A 19406-nucleotide genomic window follows, 5' to 3' on the forward strand; every position below is an offset into this window, starting at 1 on the left:
CAAAAGGAAGTGGGGGAATGGATGTCAGATACCCAAACTCAACCAGTGCCCATCACATGCCCAAATGCATCCCTGAGGGTCGCTTCTCTGTGTAAAGCATTGCCCTTTCTCTCTGAAGGACACGTGAAGCTGGCAAAGCTTCCCAGCTGGGGTGACCCCAAATCACTGAATTGCTGCTAGAGGCTCTGGCTTAGCCTGGCTGTGTGGGTGCAGGGAGGTGTCTTAGAGATGAAACAGAGTCTAGGCAGTGTGCATATGGCTGTACCCCCACCTGCAGCAATGGCAATGATGCAGGCCAGTGTGGCTGGTAACGTGGCTCAGATCCCATTCTCCAGCTTTTCGATACAACCTCTGGACTCCCTGGGGGTTACTCCAAAAAGTCCTTCATATTACCCAAGCCTCCATGACAACACCAGCTTTCAGCCTTGCCTCAGCCTCCTCCCCTGAGGGTTGAAGAATCTCAAAATCTGTACAGGCAGAGGCTCAGGTTCAGGAGGGCCCCCAAGAAGTCCCCATTGACAGCCTTGATGCAAACCAACCTTTACAATACACCCCAACCTCCCCTCCCTCCTAGGTAGAAGAGTCTGAGGAGGGAGGGAGAAAGGTCACCACGGAAGAGGCAAGGGTCCTGGAAGGAGCCTGGCTTTGCCCCCTGGTGGGAGGTGCGTGTGTCCAGCCAGCCAGGACAGGCCTCAGGGAAGGGAACGCTCTGAAAGGGTAGCTCAGTGTGCACTGCCATGCCACGGGTGGGGCCAGGTGAGTGTCTCATGCAGACAACGGTGTGTGATTCCGTTCCTCCTCCCTCCTTCTTCACCTGGGGCTCTGAGCAGCCTCGCCTGGTCACACCTGCAGGCAGGGCTCTGAGAGCCCTCCAGTGCCCGCACTACACCTCACCCACTCCCCCCAACTCCTCTTGCAGGCTTCTGCCAGTTTTTCTGCACCTGACCCACCTTCAACTCAGTGAGATTAAGTCATCCTTACTTTAATTCAATTTTCCAGAGTGCAAGGAAGAGACATGAACGGCCGTTGTTGATGGAGGCACACCTTATTTGCAGCCTGGGCTGGTATTTTCCATATCCACTCCCCACCTTCCCCTCAAGGAGCCAGGAAGTGGGTGGGAGCTGTATATGAACCCAGCAGCATCTGGTTGGTTCAGCCAATGGGAACACTGGCAGACATGGGAAAGGGAAGACAGCCGGTCATGGACTGTATTCCCCAGGCTATTTTCTTGCAAGGCTGGGTGTTGACGTGAAGGCCGCAGCTCCTGTTGGGGCTTCCTCTCCCGCAGCTACGAAGCCTGCAGCTATAGCTGTTCTCTCTGGGGTCCAGTGACAGCCCCTTCCTGGGGTCCTTCAGGCCTGGACCTGCCAATGGTGACACTGCTACAAGCCTGAGAGTCTCCACATTTCTGATTTATTTTTCTTAATCCTTCCAACTCCTTTGTTTATGTATATATTTAAAAGCCCTTTATTAAACTCTCCCAAATGACCGACTGGTTTCCAGCTGGGAACTTACTGACATAGGAGGAAACCCCACAGGGTGAATCCAGAGTGTATGCGGGCTCCTGCCTCCCCCTGGGGAATCCCTAGGTGGCCAGAGAGTCCTCCTCCCCACCTTCAGCCAGCTGGACTTCCTGGAACATGGGGCCTTGGGCAAGGGAGGAAGAGCTTCATGGACACTCCAGAATTCAGTGGCAGGAGCCGGGGCCAGTGGCAGTGATGGCATTCGGGGACAGCAGAAGTAAGTGGTGAGGGCTGTGCCAGCTGCAGCAGCCGGACAAGCTGCTCCTGGGACATGACCTGTTGACCTCCCCACGGCTCCTGCCCATTTTCTGGGCCTTTGTTCTCCATCCTTCTGGTCACTTCCATAGGTCCTCAATACCCTTCCAGTGAATTTTGATTTTACCCATTTAGCTAGAGTTCCTTTCTGTTGCTTTCATTCAAGGGGCCCTAGCCAATACAGGGCTGGCTTTCAGAATTCAAAGGGAGGTAAAGGGTCACTGGGACTCTTCTCAGCAGAGTTCAGCCTGTCTGGGTCCCTGGAAGACTGAAAAACAGTTCTCATAGAAAACAAATAAGTAGCTTGGTCTAATTATCCTCATAGCTTCCATTTAGGTGAATTCGCTACTATTCCTATGACGTAGCTCCCATTACAGCTCTTAGTTACCTTGTGTTCCCACCACCTGCACCTTGAATTTACACTTCTCAGGGGAGGAGATCTGATTGGCCCGGTTTGCCTTCATTGAATACTAGGCATCTGCATTGGGCAGGAGTATCATGCCAGCCTCCTCCCTCCACAGGAAGAGTCAGACCCCTGCTTGTCAAGCCCACCCACCAATTCTCCAAACAGTTCTGGCCTAGAAGTGACCATGCAAATGAATAAATGAATGAATGAATAAATAAATAAATTGAGTTTTCTCCTGGCCTCCTGTTCAGACTTCTCCTCCCAAGCCTTGCACACCGTCTTAGCTATTCAAGTCAGGGCCTTTCCCTGAAGGCAGAATGTTCAGACTCTGTCACTCTCTGCCCCCGCTCAGGAACTGTTTCTTGAAGTGATAAACGCTCCCAGAATTTGACAGGGATTTGAATAAGATCTCCTCCAACAAAAAGATTGGATCTTATTCATATATTAGCATCCTCTCTGTGTCCAGCACAACGGTTTGCATACAGTAGGGGTCCAGTAAGTGCTCTCTGAATCCTGTAGAGAGCATTTATGGATCCCCTACTGGTTGTCAGATACTGTGCCTGGCCCCAAGGGAAGTACCACTTACTGAACACTTGTTATATGCCCAGGACTGTTTTGGACACATTTAATCTCATAACAATCCTACAGTGCAGGCACTAAACTGCCTTCACTTTACAAATGAGAAATATAAAGCACAGACAGGCCACACCAACTGCCTAGGTAGTGGAGTTACAGTGCTAGCCAAGCATCTGGCTCCACAACTGACACGCTTAACTACTTTACCAGTTCAGCAAGGTGTTAACTTTCAGAACTAAACAAGGCATTCTGATACAGCCTTATTAAATGTTTCAAAAATCTGTTAAAATCTCCCCAGCAGATGTCCCTAATGGGCATGCCTTGCCCACCCTTGGGGGCATGGAGCTGGGGTGTGGAGCTGGGATGCCAGTTCATGACTGGGAAAAGAAAAAGCTACAAGCTGGGGGACTGTTTGTCAGACCGTGTGAGAACACTCTGTACCTTGCCCCAGAGAGGTTTTGGCAGTTGTGAAAGAAAAACAACTGGGCAGATTTATGACTCTGGCACCAGGACTTTCACTAAACAGGGCAGTGCCACATCACAGGCCCACTCAGGTGCCAGGCTCTGTCACCAGGAAACAGCAGCTGGGGCACTGGCCTGCCCACACTGCAGTGGTGTTTCTGTAGTGTGAGCCCCCGTGGAGGTGTGGACTGCCCTCAGCCTGATTTGGTCTCTACAGAGAAGCTCACCACATCCTGTGTGGCAAGGCCTGCCCACCTCTCCCTGCACAGACAGGAGCCAGGTATCCTCAGGTCCCCCTGGCCCCCAGTAGAGTCAGCCACATGTTGGGGGCATTGACTTCAAATACCAACTGAAGAGGGAGTATTTCCTGGCAGATGCCTATTTCATTTCACTAAATGACTCAGTGTAACCAACTCAGCGGGTTGCAACCTTAGATACTTATTTAAAATATAGGTTCCCCAGCCCATTTTAGACCTAAGAAATCAGAAATGAGGAGTGGGACCATGGTGTGGTCCTCTTTCCACTTCTCCAAGTGATTCAGCTGTGCGACCAGTCTGGGCTCATTCAGATGAATGAAACATACGGTCTCTGCTCTCCCCTCTCCAAAGTGAGCTTGGACTATTCCCCTCACACGCTCCCAGACACACTGGCCTTCTATTCCCTGAGCAAACCAAGCTCTTCCCCACTGTAGTGCCTTTGCTCAAGGTGTCACCTCTGACAGGAATGTAGCTGTCAGATCTCAGTGCAAAGGTCACCATCCTTAAGCATTCTCCTCCACAGCCACTATGTTTCTTCTATCTGGTAACTCCCTCCCCCCAGCAGTCTGCATATAACCTTGTCACTGAGAACCTAATGCCTGTGTATATAGTAGGTGCACCATAGGTGGCTATTGAGTGAATATAGGCCATGACATAGAAGCACAATAAGGGCAGGGACCAGTCAGTTCTCTCTAGAAGGTGGTAGAGGAATTGCTCTGTCATAGGTTGTAGAGAACAAATGCCAGGCCAGATGGCAGGAAGTCCGATTCCACCCCCACTCCGCCATCTTCCACCAACACAGGTTCCCCTGCAGCCCAACTACAACCAATACCATATTCCCAACACACCACAGGTACTGGACCTAGAAGAGTGTAGATGAGTTTATTGTCATTCAAATATTCCATAGAAAAAAGAGTGTAGTAATTCGTTCAGTGTACTATGAAAAAATATACGCAGGTTTGTAAACCCTGCTCTGTCCACATGGGGAGCAGGCTCTCCCCCATGTCAGGCACAGCAGCTGCACTTGTCTGACGCCCCTTTGCAGATACAGCCCTGGGCACACTTGGAACAGCCCACGGGGCAGCAGGAACAGCAGCCTGGGGAAGAAAGGAGAGTGAGAAGTGAGAGCACATTACCTGGGCCCTCCCTTCCCAAAGCATGCGCGGCACCCACTCTGCCCCCAGCCCCACAGGGCCGTGCTCTGTCCCAAGACACCTGGGTCCTACCCACTAGGAAAAGCCACCCTGCACCTTTGGAGTCCAGGACAGGGCAGAGATCGTGCAGAGACAGTGACAGGGCCTCAGGGAGAGCTGGAAGGCCAGACTCCGTCCCCCAGAAACATACAAATGAAGGTCCTCAAGATCAGACAGGGGACAAACCCTTGCGAGAGCAGCTCCCAGAGGACCAGGGAAGCTCTGTGCACCCTCTACAGGAAAGGCTGCACCAGGTTAGGGACACCACACGTGGACACTAGCTCACACCCATAAAGTGCTTCCGTAGCTGAGGTGATTAAGAAAGCTGCATTGCAGGCAGGAGAACTACTTCTACCAGGTGTATACTTGACTGGCAAAAACCTGCTATACCCCAGTTTCCCTGTTGTATAAGGACAGGCTGCAATGAGCCACTGCTAAGGTTGTTCCAGCTCTGATCCTGAATCAGTTGCGGTGAAGGGGATGCCAGAAAACTGGGTCATTGGTCTGCTCCTGCCTGCTGAGCTCTGGGTTCCTCCTATTACTCAACTCCAAGATTCTAGAAGAAGCCCCCATACTCACTCTTCTTGCAGGAGGTGCATCTGCACTCTTTGCATTTGCAGGAGCCAGCACAGGTGCAGGAGCCATCTACAAGGAAGAGAAGGACAAGCAGGGAGCATGAGTGTGAGACAGGAGATTGAGGAGTCAGTCAACAAACACTCCTTGCAGCCGCCGCTGTCAGGTCCCAGTTTAGAAGCTCCTATCCCACACAGGGTAAATAGAAGCCCCACCTTCTCTCTTCTAGTGCTGGTAAAAGTAGGGTGCCTCCTGATTTTGCTCCACACCCAGCTCAGGCAGAGCAGGGCTGAGGGCCATGGCCTTATGCCCTGAACCCTGAAAAGGCAATGTCTCCAACTGCCAACAGCTCCTGGCAGCTACCAGAGCAGCTCTGGGTCCCAGTCCAGCATCTCCTGACCAACCAACCTTGTGTGTGACCTTTGAAGTACAGCCTCAAGTCTCAGGACCCTCGACGCTAAAAGAGACGCAAGTGGAGGTCTGGAAATGTTCTCAGAAGCTGCCTAAGAAGAAAGCACTGGGCAAACTCCAGGAGTCTGCTTCAGCGCCAGCTCAGAACATTCTCTCCTCTAACCCAGGTACACTGACCTGCGCCTGAGAAAGGGGCATCGTACGGCTCCGAGCCAGGAGCCTCTTACCAGTGGAGCAGGAGCAGTTGGGGTCCATTTGGAGGCGAGCTGAGGTGAGGCGGGAGGTCCAAGCGGGTGGCAAACCGGCTGCGGCACCTGGGCTGGAGGAGCGCGTCCTGTTGCCGAGCAAGCGCCCCCGCTCGCTTTATAGGCGGAGGAGGCGGTCCGGGCGCAGAGGCCCCCACCCCCCACATCGCCCTCCGGCCTTGCGCACCGCCCCGCGGAGGCCGTGCGGCCCGCAGCGACCTTGGCAGGGCTGTGAATACCCTGCCGGGCCGGGCGCACGGTCCCCGAGGACACCTGGGCTCTGTGCGCACAGCGCGCGCTGCCCTTTGGCGCCCGCTCCCAAGGAGGGGCTGTGCGCGGACCGCACGCCGTGTCCCAACCCCCCTGCCCGCCGTTCAGTTCTGCCGACGTTGGCAGCCACCCCGTGTTCCCGAGTGTCCGGGATGTTACCGCCTCAGTCCTCGAGGTCTTACCCACCTCCGGCCCCGCACCGTCGGTCTCGGGTTCGTCCTTTTCCGAGTCCGTGTGCAATCCCAGCCTCCTGCGCAATCCCAGTTTCGTGGGCAATTCCACCTCGTGTGCAATCCCAGCCTCGGGCTCACGACCCTGGCTTGGCCAGGGCCAGGGAGTTGGGTGCAAACACCAGCGGTAGGTGACCTTCACTCCCCACTCGCCTTCCCCATCCCCGCCCAGAATTGCCTGTCCTGGACCCCACTACAGTCCTCCTGCCGCGTTTTTCCTGTACACAGTACCTAGGGGAACACAGGCCTTTGCCTCCCTTCCCTCCTTCCTTCCATCCTCCAGGACAAAAGGGATGTATAGGCACATTTGTCTAGGTGTTCCTTTGCCTAAACTTCCAGGGCTTTCTGCAGCCCAGCCAGTCTACCCTACTGCAAGTGGAGGTTCCCAAAGCATGGAGTGCCCCCCATCCACCAGAGAAGGGATCATTTTAGGTGATAGGCAGACCTATTAATAGGCATTAAATAGCAAAGCCAGAAAGGTGATTATTTCCCTTGTAGTATTCCTGACAATTACATAACATTCAGACTGTGCCAGGCTTTGATGAATCACTTTCACTCTGTGAACACTAACAACCTTTAGGGAAAATATTGCTGATGAGCTGGTTCCCCAAAGGCAAACCTGTGTACAACACAGGAGTTTACCTAACCACCCCAGGGTCCCAGGGCTGGAAAGCAGTGCCCTGGGTCTTATTCCAGCCACATCCCAAAAGAAAGAGAAAGTCAATGATAAAACTTCCCTTTGGCCCAGAGGAATGTCTGCAGCCCGTCTCTACTGCATCGGGCTCAATCCTGGGAGTGACGAAAGTGATACGAAAGGAATATACACATGCTTTTGTGTCTGCCTTCTGTGTCTGGATGCAAACCAATTCTCATTTTCCATAGTGCTAACGACTCTGTACTGCAAATATATATAGTTAAGAAAAAATATGTCGTTTATAAGGCAATGTGAAGTAAAATTACTAGTGGAGGGGGGCAGCAGAAATGGCAGCCATCCTTCTGTATCCGCTACGAGGACACAGACTGTCTCACTCATGGCTTTTTCTCTTTAGTGCTGATCCCTCTTTTGTAGGAATAACCCTCTCTGGGCAACTGGTCATGTGCGCATGTGACTGATGAAGATAAAACAAGATACACACCTAAGCAACCAGGCTTGGCTTATTTCTTTGGAAGTAGAATGATATCTCCTATGCTATGAATGATATTAATAAAATAATAGCTGATACTATACATTACTGTGTGCCAGGCACTATTCTAAGTTCTTTGCATGAATTTTAAATGGTTTAATCCTAAGAACTAGATGCTGTTATTTTGCCCTTATTATAGTGGAAAAGATTGAGCCACAGAGAGCTTACATGACACACCTGTAAGTGACACAGGTGGGATTGCACTCATGCAGGCTGTCTGCAGCACCTTGCCCTCACCTACCATCCTACACTGTGATGACACATGGAAAGCAGTGACACTGAACATGTGGCACAGAGGCGGCAGTGGGAAGAGCGCTGAGCTGGTGGTCACATCCTTCTGCATAGGTTTGACCTCTCTGGGCTTCAGTTTTCCCATCTCTAAAAGCAGGAGCACAACAAGACTTTCTCAAAGGAGCCTTCCAGCTCTGAATAATGAGAGGCAGATTTTAGCATTCAGTGACATCACGATCAACAGGCTGTGGCCCAGGGTGAGAGCAGCTGCATTTGCATTATAGGTTCAGATCTCTGACTACAAGCTGTGTGACCTTGGGCAGGTTGCTTAATCTCTCTGGATGTTGGCAGAAGCACTCCTGCTGCTGCTTGTTCACTCTCACTGGTTCCTGAGAAGTTCAAATGACATGAAGGGTGGGAAAGGCTTTTATGCCTGTCAAAATGCTGTGGCCGTGTCTTGTCCCCAGGGCTTATTTCAGATCATCCACATTCTGCCTGGCACTGAATCTCATCTTTAGCCTCCAACCCACAGAAAGACTTCCAAACCAGTGAGCATTTCTCCAGGAGCTTGTTGGAAGCTAAAGGGATCCTGTCTCCATGAATGTCAGTATGGACATAGTGATCATAATGGCCACTGTTTATTAAATCCTAGTTAGGAGCCAGGCCATTATCTCATTTAAGCTACAACATTGAGATATAATCCCCATTATACACATAAGGAAAGGGAGTCTCCCCGAATATCAACTACTTGCCCACGTGGGCAAGGAGGAGGTAGCACAGTGGGCTGTGAATCAGGGCTGCCCAAAATCAAACCCCATTCACTCTGCACACGCAGCCACCTTCCCAGCTTCCCACAGGACACCTGCCTGCAATAATGGCCCTTACTACTGGAACTCAGGACTCTTTTTGCTTTTTGCTTTAACATCAAATAGCACTTCCTTCCACAAATAGCCAGTGGGACAAATCATTGGCATGAGTGACAAGTCACTCCTGTCTAAGAAGCACCACCACACACTACAAACTACAGAATCTGCCATGAGCCTGTGCCAGGCAGACACGAAACACTTCATCTGGATCTAATGCTCAGCCACCCTTCCACTTGCTGGTTAATAGTGGGCAAGTCCCTCAAAATACCAAGTCACTTGGCTGCTTAAATTGCCAAGGCCTGGGTTAAGGAGGGGCAGCTTTCAGCCTGAGCTCAGGAGGACCTTGCAGACTTTCTGAGCCTGGTCACAGCAGGGAGCCCGGGGAAAGTGGGCTCCGGTCTGGGGCACTGGACTAGGCAAGACCCGTGGTTCCCTCTGGTATGTGAGGGCTCCACACTGTGAATTTTATCCAGTGCTCATTGTTGAACAATTGTGTAGTTTGTAATTCTTTCATTTTTCCTATTTCTTCCTTACATGGTTAATGAAATGTGTTGAATGGAAAAATAGGTTTTACATATTGTATCCTTTAAATTTTTTCCTTAGTAATTCATTTTATTTTACCCAACTTTAAATCTGTATTAAAAAATAAAAACTGGTTTTTAAGCAGTGTTTTAGAAGTAAACCCTGTGTAGAAGGCAAACAAGATGGTGGTAGTGCTGGGGTATTGGACTCCATCCCCACTTGAATAGTTTTAAACCCTCAAATCACTGAGAACTGAAGTTTGGCAGGGATCCCCAGATAATGAAAGGGAGACCCCTAGAAGTTGTATATGTTCTGAACCCTTATAACGGTTTGTAAGAGACAAGTATTTGTATGCAGAACCCAGATGTATACACATTTCCAGTACAATCACCCGACCCCAGCCCTGAGGGCACAAAGACCCTTTTTCTAAGGCACACAAAGGAATACAGGATGAAAATATAGTCAACAATGATTTTATGATTCACAATTTCATACAAACTGTAATGTAGAACACAGGTTGGTGGTGTACGAAAATATTATTACAATACTGGCTTCTAAATGCTGCTCTTTCCACGTGGGGAGCAGGCTCTCCCCCATGTCAGGCACAGCAGCTGCACTTGCCCGACGCCCCTTTGCAGATGCAGCCCTGGGCACACTTGGAACAGCCCACGGGGCAGCAGGAACAGCAGCCTGGGGAAGAAAGGAGAATGAGAATCAGAGCACATTACCTGGGACCTCCCTTCCCAATGCACCTGTGGCACACACTCTGCTCCCAGCGCCACAGGGCCTTGCTCTGTCCCAAGACACCTGGGTCCTACCCACTAGGAAAAGCCACCCTGCACCTTTGGAATCCAGGACAGGGCAGAGATCGTGCAGAGACAGTGACAGAGCCTCAGGGAGAGCTAGAAGGCCAGCCTCTGTCCCCCAGAAGCATACACTGAAGGCCCTCAAGACCAGACAGGGGACAAACCCTTGCGAGAGCAGATCCCAGAGGACCAGGGAAGCTGTGTGCAGCCTCTACAGGAAAGGCTGCACCAGGATAGGGACACCACACGTGGACACTAGCTCACACCCATAAAGTGCTTCCGTAGCTGAGGTGATTAAGAAAGCTGCATTGCAGGCAGGAGAACTACTTCTACCACGTGTGTGCTTGACTGGCAAAAACCTGCTGTTCCCCAGGTTCCCTGTTGTATGAGGACAGGCTGCAATGAGCCATTGCTAAGGTTTTTCCAGCTCTGATCCTGAATCAGTTGCGGTGATGGGGATGCCAGGAAACTGGGTCATTGGTCTGCTCCTGCCTGCTGAGCTCTGGGTTCCTCCGATTACTCAACTCCAAGATTGTAGAAGAAGCCCCCATACTCACTCTTCTTGCAGGAGGTGCATCTGCACTCTTTGCATTTGCAGGAGCCAGCACAGGTGCAGGAGCCACCTGCCAGGAAGAGAAAGCCAGGCAGGAAGCAGTGAGTGTGAGACAGGAGCCTCAGCAGTTGGTGCACAAATGCTCTGAGCAACCAGCTGCCTCTGTGCAGTGAGGGCCCAGCTCTGGGAGCTCCTGTCCCATACCACAGGGGGACTGCTAACCTCTCACCTTCTCTGCCCTCACCCACACAGACCCTTGCTGTCCCTTGTGTTTGCCACATAGCAATCGTCCCAGGCTCCAAGCCATATCTGGAAGACTGGGTCTGGCCAGAGTCAGAGCCTGTGTCCGGAGCCCAGGCAATATCCTCAGCCTCCTGCCAAGCACAGGCAGCCCAAGGCCTGCACAGAGCACTGGGTGTGGACCAGCAGCCCCATGGACCACCTGGGCGATATCGAGAAGACAGTCCTGGGCCTCTGCCCTGTGACCTCTCGCCTCTGAAATGGGAGGCCTGGGGGGATGCAAACGCTCTCAGGGCTGATGAGGATGCTTGAGCAGGGAGAGGGCCCAAGACCGGCCAAGTGCAGGAATCTGCCTCGGCTCCAGCTCCAAATACTTCCTGCTCTAACCCAAGGATGTTCCTTGTCTTGGACCTGGGAAAGGGGCATCGCACTGTTCCAAGCGGGGGGGCCTCTTACCACTGGGACAGGAGCAATTGGGGTCCATTTCGAGCCAAGGTGAGCTGAGGCGAGGTGAGGCAGGAGGTCCAAGCAAGTGGTAAAGGGGCAGCGACACCTGGGCTGGAGGGGCGCGTGCCGCAGCTGGGCGCCCGCGCCGGCTTTAGAAGCGGAAGAGGCGGTCCGGGCGCAAAGGACCCGCCCCTGCTTTGCGCCCCGCTCCGAGGAGGTCACACCGCTCGCAGCCTCCTGGGCCGGGCTGTGCGCAGCCTGCCGGGCCGGGAGCACGATTCCCCCGGGGCGCCTCCTCTGGGTAGGCACCGCGCCGTCTGCCCGTTGGCGCCCGCTCTCCCCGAGGGGCTGTGCGCCGAGGGCACTCGCTGTCCCTGCCCGCTGCCCGCCCTCCCCCTGCCCACCGCTCCTGCCCACTGCCCGCCCGACGTTGGTCGCCTCCCCTGTTTCCGGGTGTCCGGAGAACTCGGCCTCTGGGTCCTCGCGGACTTCCCTTCCCCTCCCCCGGCCCGGCACCGTGGTCGTCAGGTTCGTCTTTTCCCGGAGTCCGTGTGCACGCCCAGCCTCGCGCTCAGCACCCTGCCTGCGGGCGGACAGCGCGGGCGTGCCTAGCCACCCGACAGATCTGTGCAGGGGACGGGCGGCGAACAGGACCTTTGCCTGCCACTGCACTGCTTCTCCCTGTCACCACATGGTGCTTTGGAAAACTCGTACACCGCAGCTAGGGCCCATACACATTCTCTGCACCCTCCTCTGCGTTCTCCACGAAAGAACGGATTTATATGTATATATATATATATATGTGTGTGTATATATATATGTGTATATATGGGCAGGATAGCATAGTCGGTGCTTCTTACCATCAAACTCTCTAGCGCTGCCCACAGCTGGCCAGCGCACCCTCACTCCATTCCAGGGCTCTCCCAAAGCGTGGGACACCGCCAAAGGGGCTCTCTTCTTAGAGGCGAGGGAGATCCGCCTTCCAGAACAGAGCAAGGAACGTGCCCATTTCCCTTTCAACATTCCTGTCGGTTATAGCCACAGCATTTTCTATGTGCCTGTCAGGCCCTGTTATAACCACTTTCTATGTGTGTACTGTCACAAGTCCCTAAAAGGGAATGGGGCTATTATTTGGTGGCTCCTTTTACTAAGGGCCAATTGCAACTCAAGGTGTCTAAAATCACTTTCCCCAGGGCACCTAGCCAGGGAGTTGTACATGCTGGAATCCAGTCAGCCTCCCTGCCTCCTTCCTCCCAAAGGGGAAACACAAGGTCCAAGAAGCCTGCCTGGGGCCCAAGGGTGTGCAGGGCCCTCCTACACTGCTTGAAACCATTGAATGGAGTGCAAACAGTCTGTTCAAGCATGGAGCAGTGTTTAGGGGACTCCTGAGTGAAACATACATACTATAATGCCATTATTTGGCCATCTTCTGCATCTAGAATGAGGTGGATGTTCATATTCATTAGTGATCAGAGCTTGCCCTCCATAGGAAAACATCGACAACACTATGAATCCCTTCGAATTACAGTGTTAAGTCAAATAGGGTGTAGGTGGCAGAACACTGGCGAGCATCTCTCACTGTCTGAAATGAGGAACAGAGCCTTGCTTCATGACTTTATATCCTGGGGCCGATCCGATGCCGGTTGTGTGGGAAGAGAGTGACGCTGTCTGGACCAGAGGTCACGTCCTTTCAGGGTCATGAAGATGACACAGAACACAAAAACAGGGTCCCCAGGCCTGCTGTATTTGTCTGGGGTAAAGAACATCCCTCATTTACATTTTACCCCAGAAAAATGCTAATAAAGACATGGCTGATATTCATAGGCCACTCGCCCAATGCCAGGCAGCTTTCTATGTTCTTTACCAGTTTTACCTCTATCATTTCCATGAGGAAAATGCTTTCATATTGCCCGTTTCACAGTGCAGAGGGGAAGCCACTAAATGTCACCCTGCTCTGAGTGACACAAGTGGAATCGCACTCTGGTAGGCTGACGGCAACACCTGGCCCTCACCAGTCACCCTATGTCACGACTGCATGTGAAAGATGAGGACACAGAGGCAGCAGCGGGTAGGGCCGTGAGCCAGCAGGTGAGCCAGCCGTCAGCTCCCTCAGCGTAGCGCTGTGACCTCTGTGGCTGGTTTCCCACCTCTGAGCCAAGGACAACACGTGTCTCCACCCCCAAGGGACCCTCCAGCTTAGAACTGTGATACGTCCAGTGTAGCATCCGCTGACACCATGATGCACCAGCTGCGGCCAGGCTCTGGGGACAACTGTAGCCTGGGTTCTTCCATACCTTTATTTCTGAGCAGTGTGACATTGTGCTGGTGGCGGACCCTCTGTGGACATTGGCGTAATTACTCCAGTCTCTTCCTGTTTGAGGTCTCAGTCTCTGGGGCACAGGGAGACCAGATGACGTTGAGGAGGCTGGTAAGGGCCTTGGTGTCAGTCCAAATGCTGTGGCAGCCTCTGGTGCCCAGGGACTCCTGCGGCACAGTCACCCTCTCTTTGGCTGCCAGATGAATTTTCAATTCCGTCCTTAACCCACAGCCCAGAGTCACGTTTCCATATCAACAGCCTTTCTCCCGGAGCTCTTGTGAACCTCAAGGATCCTGTCTCGAGAAAGTAAGTGTGAACAGAGAGAGATCCTAACGGACACTGCATAGGAAGCCCTGGCCAGGAGTTGAGCCACTTTCTCATTTACTCCCACCTAATGCTATAATCTCCTTCCTCCCAAAGGGGAAACGCAGGCTCAGGGAGGCTGAGTGACTTGCCAGGCCGTACCACTTGGTTGGGGCAGGGTGTGCTGTGTACCGGGATGTGTGTGGGAAACCCATGCATGTGATTCGGGCTGCCTTCTGACTTTCCGTCTTCTGCCCCACACGCAGCTCACCTGCGGGTGAGCGTGATCCTGATCCGAGGCCACGGTACTCGCCTCTCTCTTGGAACATCAAGCAGCAAGTGCCTCCACATGGAGGCAGGGGTAGTAACCACTGGCTTGAGTTACAAGTCACTCCTGCCTAAGAAGCAGCACCACGCCCTCCCAACTGCAGAATGGGACCATCACCCTGCCCCTGGCAGACCCGAAGCACTTCATGGGGAACCGAGGCACAGCTACCCTGCCTGCTGGCTGCGGAGTTCCTGGGCACTTGCCTCCAAATCCCTAGTCCGTTTGCTGCTGAAGTTGCGGAGGCCCGGTGAGGAAGGAGGGGCAGTTTTCAGGCTGAGCTCAGGAGGACCTTGCAGACTTTCTGAGCCCGGTCACAGCGGGGAGCCCGGGAGAGTGGGCTCTGGTCAGGGGCACTGGGTGGGGCAAGACAGATTCTGGTTCCCTCTGGGGCTGTCAGGGCTATTCTACTCAAAGTTCCTCTGTGGTCCACACACCAGGATATTTGTGAATTGTTTCCAGTGTTCATTGGTAAACAAACTGCAATTTGTAACTCTTTTATTTTGCTTATTTTACTTGTTCCCTACGTAGTTAAAGTAAAGTGTTGAATCAGAAAATAGGGTTCACGTTACTGTAGTCTTTTGAATCTTTCCTTAATTACTCATTTTATTTTATATCTGTATTAGAAAATAAAAGCAGTGTTTTCACAGAACTTTGTAAGAAAGCCCTCTGTAGAAGTCAAACGGTGGGAGTGGCAAAGTGCTTGAATCGCATTCCCTCTGAATACTTTTTAACCCTCACATCACGGAGGAGTGAACTTTGGCAGTGATCCCCAGATAATGAAAGGGAGTCCCTGAGAGGTTGTATATGTTCTCCCCCTTATAAGGGTTTCTTAGAGACTAGTATTTGTATGAAGAACCCAGATGTCTACACATTTCCAGTCCAATCACCCGACCCCAGCCCTGAGGGCTTGAACACCCTTAATTCTAAGGCACAAAAGGAATACAGGACCAAAATAGTCACACAACGACTATTATGATTCACTATGTCATACAAACTGTAATGTAGAACACAGATTGGTGGTGTACTAAAAATTTGATTACAATACAGGCTTCTACATGCTGCTCTTTCCACATGGGGAGCAGGCTCTCCCCCATGTCAGGCACAGCAGCTGCACTTGCCCGACGCCCCTTTGCAGATGCAGCCCTGGGCACACTTGGAACAGCCCACGGGGCAGCAGGAACAGCAGCCTGGGGAAGAAAGGAGAGTGAGAAGTCAGAGCACATTACCTGGGACCTCCCTTCCCAAAGCACGCGCGGCACACACTCTGCCCCCAGCCCCACAGGGCCGTGCTCTGTCCCAAGACGCCTGGATCCTACCCATTAGGAAAAGCCACCCTGCACCTTTGGAGTCCAGGACAGGGCAGAAATCCTGCAGAGACAGTGACAGGGCCTCTGGGAGAGGTGGAAGCCCGGCGTCCGTCCCCCAGAAACATACAATGAAGTTCCTCAAGATCAGACAGGGGACAAACCCTTGCCAGAGCAGCTCCCAGAGGACCAGGGAAGCTCTGTCTACAGGAAAGGCTGCACCATGTTAGAGAAACCACATGTGGACACTAGCTCACATCCATAAAGTGCTTTCGTAGCTGAGGTGATTAAGAAAGCTGCATTGCAGGCAGGAGAACTACTTCTACCACGTGTGTGCTTGACTGGCAAAAACCTGCTGTACCCCAGTTTCCCTGTTGTATAAGGACAGGCTGCAATGAGCCATTGCTAAGGTTTTTCCAGCTCTGATCCTGAATCAGTTGCGGTGAAGGGGATGCCAGAAAACTGGGTCATTGGTCTGCTCCTGCCTCCTGAGCTCTGGGTTCCTCCTATTACTCAACTCCAAGATTCTAGAAGAAGACCTCGTACTCACTCTTCTTGCAGGAGGTGCATCTGCACTCTTTGCATTTGCAGGAGCCAGCACAGGTGCAGGAGCCACCTGCCAGGAAGAGAAAGCCAGGCAGGAAGCAGTGAGTGTGAGACAGGAGCCTCAGCAGTTGGTGTACAAATGCTCTGAGCAGCCAGCTGCCTCTGTGCAGTGAGGGCCCAGCTCTGGGAGCTCCTGTCCCATACCACAGGGGGACTGCTAACCTCTCACCTTCTCTGCCCTCACCCACACAGACCCTTGCTGTCCCTTGTGTTTGCCACATAGCAATCGTCCCAGGCTCCAAGCCATATCTGGAAGACTGGGTCTGGCCAGAGTCAGAGCCTGTGTCCGGAGCCCAGGCAATATCCTCAGCCTCCTGCCAAGCACAGGCAGCCCAAGGCCTGCACAGAGCACTGGGTGTGGACCAGCAGCCCCATGGACCACCTGGGCGATATCGAGAAGACAGTCCTGGGCCTCTGGCCTGTGGCCTCTCGCCTCTGAAATGGGAGGCCTGGGGGGATGCAAACGCTCTCAGGGCTGATGAGGCTGCTTGAGCAGGGAGAGGGCCCAAGACCGGCCAAGTGCAGGAATCTGCCTCGGCTCCAGCTCCAAGTACTTCCTGCTCTAACCCAAGGATGTTCTCTGTCTTGGACCTGGGAAAGGGGCATCGCACTGCTCCAAGCGGGGGGGCCTCTTACCACTGGGGCAGGAGCAGTTGGGGTCCATTTCGAGCCAAGGTGAGCTGAGGCGAGGTGAGGCGGGAGGTCCAAGCAAGTGGCAAAGGGGCAGCGACACCCGGACTGGAGGGGCGCGTTCTGCAGCTGGGCGCCCGCGTTTGGTTTAAAAGAGCCGAGGAGGCGGTCGGAGTGCAGAGGCTCCACACCGGCCTTGCGCCCGGCCTCGCGGAGTCCTCACGGCTCGCAGCGACCTTGACCCGGCTCTGCGCACCCTTCCGGGCGGAGCGCACGGTCCCCAAAGCGCCTGAGCTCCGTGCGCACAGCGGCAGTTGCCCTTTGGCACCCGCTATCGCTGAGGGGCCGTGCGGCGGCTGCACGCGCTCTCGCAGCCCTCTGCCCTCCCTGTAGTTGCCAGAGTTGGCCGCCACCCACGTTCCCGGGTGCCCGGCGGAGAACTCCGTGTCTGGGTCCTCGCCGGCTTCTGCATCCCCGGTCCTGCGCGGCCGTCGTCATGTTCATCCTTTCTCAGAGTCCGGGTGCAAGCCCAGCCTCGCGCTCAGCACCCTGGCTGCGGGCAGCGTGGGGCTGCATAGCCCCCTGAGGGATCTGTGCAGGGGACCCTGTGTGCCTGTGACCTTTGCCTGCTACTGCACTTCTCCCTGTCACCACATCGTGCTTTGCGAAAACTCGTACACCGCAGCTACGGCCAGTACATTCTGTGCCCCCCTTCTCTGTGTTCTCCACGCCAGAACGGATATCTTTATGTATGGGCAGGACAGCTGGTGCTTCTTGCTGTCAAGCTCTCCAGCGCCGCCCACAGCTGGCTGGCCTCCGCATCCTCAGTTCAGGGTGCTTCCAAGGCGTGGTTCTACAGCAAAGGAGCCATTTCCCTTTCAACTTTCCTGACAGTTAATCAATCCATAGCATTTTGTATGCGCCTGCCAGGCCTTGTTATAACCACTTTCTACGTGTGTACTGTCACAGGCCCCTGAGTGGGAAATGGGCTATTATTTGGGGGCCCTTTTGCTAACGGCCGTTGACAACTCAGGGCATCCAAACCACTTTCCCCAGGTCACAAAGCCAGGGAGTTGTGCATGCCTCCCAAGGGAAAGACAAGGTCCAAGAGGCTTGCCTGGGGCTCACGCATGTGCAGAGCACTCCTCCACTGCTGGGAACCATTGAATGAACTGCAAACCATGGAGCAGTGTTTAGGGGACTCCGCACTGAAATAGACATATTACAATACAATTATTTGGCCATCTTCTGCATCTAGAATAAGGCAGATGTTCATACTCAGTAGTGATCACGGCTTGCCTTCCATAGAAAGACATCTAGGACACTATGAATCCCTTCGAAGTACAGTGTTAAGCAAAATAGGGTGTGGACGCCATAACACTGAGGAGCGTCTCTCACTGCCTGAAATGAGGAACGGAGCGTTGATTCATGGCTTTATATCCTGTAGCTGATGTGAGGTTTGGGGGGAACAGAAGGACACTGTCTGGACCAGTGGTCATTCCCTCTCAGGGACATAAGGACAACAACACCGGACGCACAACGAGAGACCCCAGGCCTGCTTTATTTGTCCTGGGGTGCAGAAATACCCTCCTTTAACATTTTACCCAAGATAAATGCTCAGCTACCCTCCCTCCTGGCTGCTGAGTACCTGGGCACTTGCCTCCAAATCCCTAGTCCCTTTGCTGCTGAAATCACAGAGGCCCGGGTGAAGGAGGGGCACATTTCAACCTGCGCTCAGGAGGACCTTGCAGAAGTTCTGAGCCTGGTCACAGCAGGGAGCCAGGTCACACAGCTGGGAGCCCCGGGAAAGTGGGCTCCAGTCAGGGGCACTGGGCGATGCAGGACTGATGATGGTTCCCTCTAGGGCTGTTGGGTGCAGCTTCACTCAGCTGTGCGTGGTCACACGTGGCGCCCATGTGAATCATTGCCATTGCTCAGCACACACATTCAGAGAACCCGTGCGGTTTGTAATTCTTTTGGTTTGCCTGCTTTATTTGTTCCTCATTCATGTATGGAGAGTTGTCTGTCCAATCAAAAGGCGAGTTTCAGACATTCAGTCCTTTTCAAAGCTGTGTCATACATTTCGTTTGACCACACTTTAGGTCTGTGACTGACAGAATAGAGAAATCCCAGATTGTTGGCACCAGTCATTCATCAGAGAGAGTCTGAGAACCTCAGGCCAGGAATTCGGGTAACTGGGGAGTTGGATTCCACCCTCTTAGATGTCATGGAGCCCAAAGGACACAAGGGACTGAAGTTGGAAAGGAAACCAGAGCATGGGTGAGTGATTGTTAAGATTCTGGGTCACCAAGCCTTGGCAAGGGCATAGCAGTCCTCCTCTATCTGGCCAGTGCCCTTAGGCCTCTGGCCCAGTGCTTTCCATTGCACAGAAGGTGGTGCTCAGTGAGGTCACCTGGCTTGCCCTAAGGTAGCACTCACTCAGGTTGTTATACTCTGAACCAATATTAGGGTTCGGTTCCCCCATCCCCACTCCAAGGGCACTAAGATCCTTATTTCCCATGCACAGAAGAAGTAACCTGAGCCACAATCAAATCAACCACTTTATTATCATTCACGGGGCTCACAGGAAAAGGGCCAGGATCTTATGCTGACTCTTAAAGGCAGGTTTGTCAAGCCTGCTCTCTTTCCACGAAGAGCGGGCTCGCTC

The 19406-nt window shown here is 53.1% G+C and overlaps 3 protein-coding genes and 1 long non-coding RNA gene across 4 annotated transcripts; 1 reads left to right on the top strand and 3 right to left on the bottom strand.

The window, feature by feature from the left end:
- Nucleotides 1–4345: 4345 nt before the first annotated feature.
- On the bottom strand, nucleotides 4346–6291 carry LOC140846998 (metallothionein-2). Its single transcript, XM_073225628.1, has 3 exons — nucleotides 5884–6291; nucleotides 5252–5317; nucleotides 4346–4576 (listed from the first exon to the last, which is right to left on the bottom strand). The coding sequence occupies exons 1-3, from the start codon at nucleotides 5909–5911 to the stop codon at nucleotides 4485–4487; spliced, it is 186 nt and encodes a 61-aa protein (XP_073081729.1). The 5' UTR covers nucleotides 5912–6291; the 3' UTR covers nucleotides 4346–4484.
- On the top strand, nucleotides 5500–7628 carry LOC140847000 (uncharacterized). Its single transcript, XR_012126558.1, has 2 exons — nucleotides 5500–5723; nucleotides 5824–7628. It is a non-coding gene; the product is annotated as an uncharacterized lncRNA (long non-coding RNA).
- Nucleotides 7629–9661: 2033 nt separating this feature from the next.
- Nucleotides 9662–11603, bottom strand: LOC140846999 (metallothionein-2-like). The gene is made up of 3 exons (XM_073225629.1): nucleotides 11260–11603; nucleotides 10568–10633; nucleotides 9662–9894 (listed from the first exon to the last, which is right to left on the bottom strand). Exons 1-3 carry the CDS (start codon nucleotides 11285–11287, stop codon nucleotides 9803–9805), a joined length of 186 nt encoding a protein of 61 aa, XP_073081730.1. The 5' UTR covers nucleotides 11288–11603; the 3' UTR covers nucleotides 9662–9802.
- Nucleotides 11604–14772: 3169 nt separating this feature from the next.
- LOC140847109 (metallothionein-2-like) lies at nucleotides 14773–16915 on the bottom strand. The gene is made up of 3 exons (XM_073226315.1): nucleotides 16745–16915; nucleotides 16053–16118; nucleotides 14773–15385 (listed from the first exon to the last, which is right to left on the bottom strand). The coding sequence occupies exons 1-3, from the start codon at nucleotides 16770–16772 to the stop codon at nucleotides 15294–15296; spliced, it is 186 nt and encodes a 61-aa protein (XP_073082416.1). The 5' UTR covers nucleotides 16773–16915; the 3' UTR covers nucleotides 14773–15293.
- Between the last annotated feature and the right edge of the window lie 2491 nt (nucleotides 16916–19406).

This window comes from Manis javanica, chromosome 17, assembly GCF_040802235.1.
Source record: "Manis javanica isolate MJ-LG chromosome 17, MJ_LKY, whole genome shotgun sequence".
Lineage (NCBI taxonomy): Eukaryota > Metazoa > Chordata > Mammalia > Pholidota > Manidae > Manis > Manis javanica.

What these genes read in the sequence shown, in the direction of transcription:
- LOC140846998 (XM_073225628.1), bottom strand. Translation starts at nt 5,911, where the DNA reads ATGGACCCCAACTGCTCCTGCTCCACTG. An exon ending in CAACTGCTCCTGCTCCACTG is followed by an intron (nt 5,318 to 5,883) that starts GTAAGAGGCTCC and finishes TCTTCCTTGTAG; the next exon opens with ATGGCTCCTGCACCTGTGCT. An exon ending in ATGCACCTCCTGCAAGAAGA is followed by an intron (nt 4,577 to 5,251) that starts GTGAGTATGGGG and finishes TTTCTTCCCCAG; the next exon opens with GCTGCTGTTCCTGCTGCCCC.
- LOC140846999 (XM_073225629.1), bottom strand. Translation starts at nt 11,287, where the DNA reads ATGGACCCCAATTGCTCCTGTCCCAGTG. An exon ending in CAATTGCTCCTGTCCCAGTG is followed by an intron (nt 10,634 to 11,259) that starts GTAAGAGGCCCC and finishes TCTTCCTGGCAG; the next exon opens with GTGGCTCCTGCACCTGTGCT. An exon ending in ATGCACCTCCTGCAAGAAGA is followed by an intron (nt 9,895 to 10,567) that starts GTGAGTATGGGG and finishes TTTCTTCCCCAG; the next exon opens with GCTGCTGTTCCTGCTGCCCC.
- LOC140847109 (XM_073226315.1), bottom strand. Translation starts at nt 16,772, where the DNA reads ATGGACCCCAACTGCTCCTGCCCCAGTG. An exon ending in CAACTGCTCCTGCCCCAGTG is followed by an intron (nt 16,119 to 16,744) that starts GTAAGAGGCCCC and finishes TCTTCCTGGCAG; the next exon opens with GTGGCTCCTGCACCTGTGCT. An exon ending in ATGCACCTCCTGCAAGAAGA is followed by an intron (nt 15,386 to 16,052) that starts GTGAGTACGAGG and finishes TTTCTTCCCCAG; the next exon opens with GCTGCTGTTCCTGCTGCCCC.